The sequence below is a fragment of the Larus michahellis genome, chromosome Z (genome assembly GCF_964199755.1).
Source record: "Larus michahellis chromosome Z, bLarMic1.1, whole genome shotgun sequence".
NCBI classification, from domain to species: Eukaryota; Metazoa; Chordata; class Aves; order Charadriiformes; family Laridae; genus Larus; species Larus michahellis.
The window spans coordinates 31,682,320-31,688,813 of NC_133930.1; the positions used below are offsets into that span (position 1 = coordinate 31,682,320).

Here is a 6,494-nt window from a genome sequence, read left to right on the forward strand (position 1 = left end):
TTTTAGACCTCTTGGACAGTATGATGAAAGCAGTTTAGTTTAAGGAAAATGGATTGGTATGCGGAGGTTCAGTAAGGTTTGGAGTTCCTCAGCATAACAGCCATGAGAGATTACAGTAAACTGCCTTGTAACAACCCCTATCATGGGGAAACAGCAAAGGTTAAAGATTAGGAGGAGTCCAGATTGCACTACGTAGGACTTCGGAGACAAACAAGAATTTCAATCTGTAGGACGGGAGAGGAGGCTGCCACAACATGGCCACGGATTATAGGAAGTCTGCTACATGGAGGGTGAAAGGCTAACTTCAAAACGCATTAGTAGTTCTTCCTTTGGTCCTTCTACATAGCCTGTTTGATAGCTTGTAGGACCCGTGCATACACATACCCATTCTTCTGGGTTGTGAGGTCTCTGTTGCAGCCTTGAGATTCTCTTACCAAATCTATTGTGGTTGCTTAGATGGTACGACAAAAGGAGGGACTGAAAAGGACTCTGAAATTAGTATTATGATCTAATAAGACACATCTATTCTACTTGGATAAAACTGTGAATTTTCCTCATGTTCATGAGGTACTTGTACCGAATGTGACAGTACTTGTGTATGCAGGAGCTATGACACAATGCACCAGAATTCGTGTCATCCAGTTCGACATTCATGACCCAGCATCCTGCACAATCTCTAGGCAGAGTTACACCTGCCAAATGAAGCAAGCGTTCAAGTGAAATTGTTAATGCGGTCTATGTATGATGTCTTGATAATTTTTGAAACTGACAGTCACTGTTTATTTTTGAGCTTCATTTGAGATTATTAAATTATCCATTCACCCTATTAATTGCTTTCTAACAATTTCAGCTGACCCTTTTATTTATGATGTCCTGATAAAAGAAAATCTCATGGAGAGAATAACATACCACACAGACACAATACAACAGCAGAAGTCCAAATAAAATAACTTGCTGGGGAAAAATTGATGATTTGAAATGTAGTTTCTGAAGTCTGGATTAAATTGGAGCTATTAGAGATGGTGGGTTTATATTTTGCATGAATCATGATACCATTGAAAGTTGTAGAGAAGCTGTTGTTGTGATGGCCTTTAACAGTACAGCAAATTTATTTACAGTATGGTATGCTGAATTATAGCTGAAGAATTTACAGTTACTCTTCATTGTAAATGTTCAATATATTTCATACTGCAAACATGCCAGATTCTGTGATTTGATGCAGTTGCTTGCTGCTGTACACTACCCGTAAAAACAAAAAATTGCCCTTTCAGGAGGTGGTTTTCTGATGTCATGGATCTGGCAGAGTTCATTTCCTGCCCAGTTCTTTCACCAGTGATGCAAAAACCATTATTGCCCACTCTATTACGCAAAAAAAATTACCAAATATATTGTTCAATAAGGAGCAGGAATAGCAGAAAGGCTCTTCCTGCATCCTAGGGAAAAGTACCTAAATTGCCATAATTATATTAAACAAGCTTAAGTCAAATTGACTTTTAAGTTCCTCTAACATAGGTAGTAAGGAGCACAGATGACTTTTGTGACCTCGGTGTCCATCTGTGCTCTGTGCATTTTAAATCCATTCCAGATCTGTGCATCCCTGTTAAATAGCTGTAAAAAAAAATAAATGCTTTTAAAGATGTTAATAGTTCATAGATCTGTACCCTGACTTTTGAGAATGGATATACTATATCAGATTTTTTAGCTGTTCTCAATTAATCTGACATAGTCATGGCAAGATTTTAATTTGAACATACAAAACACAGTCTATTTACTAGTTCAAATACATGTTTTTTCATTTTTATCTATGATAATACCTTTGATAAGTTAATGTTTTCCTATGTAGGTATTTGGGCTTATTCTTCCAACCTAAGTCTGTTGTTGTCATTCGTATGGTCTCATTAAGTCACCTAAGGATGTGGAATGGTTCTTCTTTTAGGTTATACCAAACTTTAAAGTACAGTTTCTGTGGGAACTAAAACTGCAGTCATGGATAATAGCTGAAATTCACAATTGTGAGATGAAGTATTAAAAAAAAATATCAGAAGCTACTGAAAAGACTTAAATGCTTCAAAGCCTCAGCTTTTTAACATTCCCAACACCTAGTTGCATTTCCTTTCTCATTTTCTGCTAACGGGGTTCATGTTGGATTAAATCTAAACCTAAGCATGATAAAGCTTTTCATCTTCTGAACAGAGCATTTTAAAGAAATTCCATCAGATTCAATAAAATTCTGTTAACTGGTATTTCCTTAGTTGTCACTCATACTTTTTTTTGACATGGTCTTCCTCAACCTTGAAGCACAGGATGTTAAAATTTATTTTTTATTTATTAGAAGCAAGTAAAAAAAATTAGAGGCAAATAAAAATGACATGAAGACATTTTAATACGTCACTCCTACAAAATAATGTTGTCTGTGTTGTTACTGCTTGACATTCCTAATCTCATAGATTTTACTTCATGTGTAGTGTTGATTTTGAAGTCTCTTTGCTTAGATATTATTTTCAACTTATGAATTTGTTGCAGTTCCTAAGAAATAACATTTTTCGTGTTGTATCCTAATTTTACCTCACTAAAATAGCTAGTAAAATATTTGTATATAAGCCTTCTGTGTTTGCACATATATTTTTGTTTGGAGACATTCCCAGAAACTTCCTGCAAGAGTTAAATTATGGTTTTATTTTTAAATACCCATTTTTTAAATCAGGTTGAGTTTGAAGATGGTTCTCAAATAGTAATGAAGAGAGAAGAGATCTATACACTAGATGAAGAACTTCCTAAAAGAGTAAAAGCACGTTTTGTGAGTATTTGCTGATGATAACTTTATAGTGTATATATATATATATGCTCAAAATGCCAATAATGCTATCCTTGCCTTTATTCTGGATTTTCAATTTAAACTGGACAAATATTTTCTGAAGCCTGTACTAACATGACTAGCTAGATCAGCACAACCATTAGCACAAGTGTCCATTCGCTAGTGAGAATGGTTAGTTGTTCTTCCAAAACAGACAAATGCTGATGTCAAACATAATTCTTTTCTCATGTGTACGTTTTAAAAACTTCCCAAGTTCTCAGAGCTTTGTGGTTTTAAAAGCATTGAATTCAGTAAAAATGCAGTTAACTTCTTCTAAGAAACAAAGCAGCTGATCAGAGCTCACCAATGTCACTGGCAGGACTTATCAGCATTTCACTAGTCTTTGGTTTAAATCTTCGCTGCGTTTTTTTAGTTTCCTGCAGTTTCAAACAACATCCACCAGCTAGTCGTTTATGTGTATGCCGTGTGGAAAAGTGTTGAGGTTCATAAAGAGCATGACAAAGTTTGAAACAGGAAAGTTCTGCTTTGCAGTTGTTGGAGGAGAGAAGGTGACCGCTGTTACATATCTTTGTCATTAATGCTAAATACTGTGTCTGCTCAGGAGAGCACCATGTTCTTCTCACGTCCCTGTCCTGTTCTACAACTGTTTGTTCAAAACTGCATTGCAAGTTAAAAGTTAGGTTTCTTAACATGTAAAAGCAAAACATAAAGATGCAAAACTCTTGTCATAATTGAGAACAAAAAATAATCCACTGATCTGAATAAAAAAGTTCCCTCTTATTTAAAGAATACTTTTAGTGAAGCTTTGAAAAAGAGAGCAGTGTACAGTATATTTTTCATTGCTGCAGGGAGGTGGGCACATACATGTTACCTGTTCATGCATCTGTTATGTGACATTAATTAGCTGATTCTTGAGAGTTGGGTGCAAGGAGTTGTAGGGGCATGATGTATAGAGTTGATTCTTCAGCCATACATCAGATTAGATGAGTTTGGTGGACTAACGTAGCATTATGTGGGGAGGAAGCTGAAGAAGGTTTCAGTTTGACTTTCCTTTTCTATGCTCCTTGCCACATGCAGCTGGCATCATCATTATTATCATCATTTCCTTTCGTCCAGTTCTCAGCGGCCAATCCAGCATGGATGCTGTATATTTCCGAAGCTGGAGGTTGTCAAAGGAAGGGATTAGCATCGTGTGTGAAAGGGACACTAGAGCTGGGAAAGGAAGAGAGACAGAGAAACGTGAGGCTGAGGGAGTGCTCACCAGCAGGGTGCCCTGTTTTACTGAAGGAATAGAGTAAGATTAGGAGAGCTCTTTCTAATGGGAGGTGCGCTGATCAAATATTCTTGGCAAGACAACTTTTTTTCAAGGTATCTGGGATACATGCACACATCTTTCAGTGTCCTGACTCCACCGTGGGTTAAGAGAGATGTCTTGAAAAATGTTAAATGAACCATCTGGTTATATTTAATGGGATTTCTCATTATACTCAAAAAGCATTCCATTACCATTTTTTGTTTTAGAGACTATGTGTGAAAAGTATTTTTAATGAAGTGCATGTTCTGTAGAATGTAAACTGTTGCATTTCACTAGGGATAACAAGACAAATGTAGTTGGGTTTGTTCTACTCTATTTAAAATGGAGGTTTTTATAGATCAATATTTAGGTTTTTTGTATTTGATGCCATTAACTTCATAGGGGGGAGTTAAGTATAGGTTAAAACCATTCCATTTAGTCAACTAAATAAAACAAACCATGGCCTGTGCTCAGACCTTTGCATGATTTCCTACTATTGCCTCAAATTCTATAAATATTTTCTGCCACTGCTTTTTCCCAAATGGCTTGCTACTTGCTGTCCCACTGCTTTGTTTCAGTTGATTCCCAGCTGTTTTAAGTTTTCTGACAAACAACTGAACTTGGGACTCCAGTTCTTCGCAAATTAGGCAGTGTGCAGGTTTCTTTTCAGAGGTCCATGCCATAGTACCTTGCACTTAAAACTTTCCTGAATAACACAGAGTGGTGGATTATACTTGATACTGCTAGGGTCAAACCTGGCCAATAATTGCATCACTTCCATGTTGCTGTTTTCCACCTTGAGAACTAAATGATGGGTAGTACGTGCAAGATACGGAAAAGTAGAAATTGTATTTTAAATATTGCACTTAAAATATATATGTAATATTTAGATATATATAAAAAATATAACTGAAATATAACTGAAAATATAACTGAAAACAATTATAGCTGCATAGTCAGAAATTTAGCTAGCTTCATATGATCTAGTGAAATATATCTGGGTTTCCATGTACTTATCTAAAATATGTCAGGATATGATGGCCTGTATGAAGCTGTATGTGTAATTATTGTCTGGTTTTAGTCCACAGCCTCTGACATGAGATTCGAGGACACGTTTTATGGAACAGATATTATCTTGGGAGAGAAGAAGAGGCAGAGAGTATTGAGTTCCCGCTTTAGGAATGAATATGTGGATGATCCAGGATACCGCACCTTCTTAAAAAGCTCATTCCAGAAGAAATGCCAGAAGGGGCTGTAAAGGAAGCAAGGAGGAGAGGGGGATGTTGATTAAAAAGCATGTGGCATTATTTGCAATTGGTTTCGGTTTAATTGAACACATGGTTTTGCAGTGAACTAATCCGTACACCAGCCTCGTAAGCTGAAGTACTTGAGTTCTGATTTCTTCAGTTAATGTATTTAAGATTTTGTAACATTTTGCATTATGAAACTAAGGGGGAAACCAAGTGAGAGTAAGGGGGACTGCACAGTGGTATGCTGAAGAAAACTTCCAGTCTTGGTCATATTGAAATAAATGGTAAAATTCCTTTTGAATTGTGAGAGAAGATTCACATACAGAGACAGAGGAGACATTTTAGTAAACAGATAATTTCAGTGGCTCCATTTTTCTGCACGTAGGAAAGGGTGTTAAGTTTGATAATAAAAGTTTTTATAAAACATTTTTTAAGCAAGTACAAATATGTACAGTATTGAGACAAAAGCTGTACTTAACGTTGTACAGTGCTTTTACATTTTTATGTCACTGCTGCTTTCAGGAGGGTTTGATGTGTACTCAACTGTTGACTTTAATATTTTTGGCTTTTAAGAAAGATATCTTCAGCACAGCAAAGGTGTTTTGTACATTTAAAGAGACAGATTTTGGCAGTTATTTTTAAACGTGTTTTTGATAAGGTCTATTAAAAACAGCTATTTGTAAAATATGATTTTCTTTCATTATGTGTATGAAAAATTAGAGTTTAAATATATATGCTTAACAGACTAGTTTTGGATGAATATATTATGGTCTTCCTTTAAAAATAATATTCTATCAATGTAATAATGTTATAAAATAAGCAAGCAAATAAACACTGTCCTTTTACTTGCAACATTTTGTCTGCTGATGTGGTTTTTGATCCTATTATTCTATACCAATAGGAATCAAGAAGCTTCCCTATATGCAGTATGCATGTGGTTTCCTGAACACAACAGAGTATATACACAGACATACACAGCTTGGTATTAAAATACGAACTTGATAAACAATGTGGTTCCATTTCTTGTCTTTCTGTTTCCCTTCAGTCTTTGGGATCTTGACCTTTTTGGATGTTTCACAGAAAGCAGAAAGTCTGAATTTGTCAGAAACACTTGGGTATGTGAAACTAGAAGAGA

General features: G+C 35.7%; 1 protein-coding gene across 5 annotated transcripts in view; it reads left to right on the top strand.

The window, feature by feature from the left end:
- The window catches only part of KDM4C (lysine demethylase 4C), a 274,533-nt gene extending 268,322 nt beyond the window's left edge, over window positions 1-6,211 (top strand). For all 5 annotated transcript variants that reach the window (XR_012584902.1, XM_074569863.1, XM_074569862.1 and 2 more), the window contains 2 exons: window positions 2,705-2,797; window positions 5,191-6,211. Coding sequence is in view for 4 of the 5 variants with exons in the window: in XM_074569863.1 (XP_074425964.1) it covers window positions 2,705-2,797; window positions 5,191-5,367 (270 nt within the window). In the remaining variant the exon portion in view is untranslated. The remainder of the gene's footprint in view (window positions 1-2,704; window positions 2,798-5,190) is intronic.
- The last annotated feature ends 283 nt before the right edge of the window (window positions 6,212-6,494 follow it).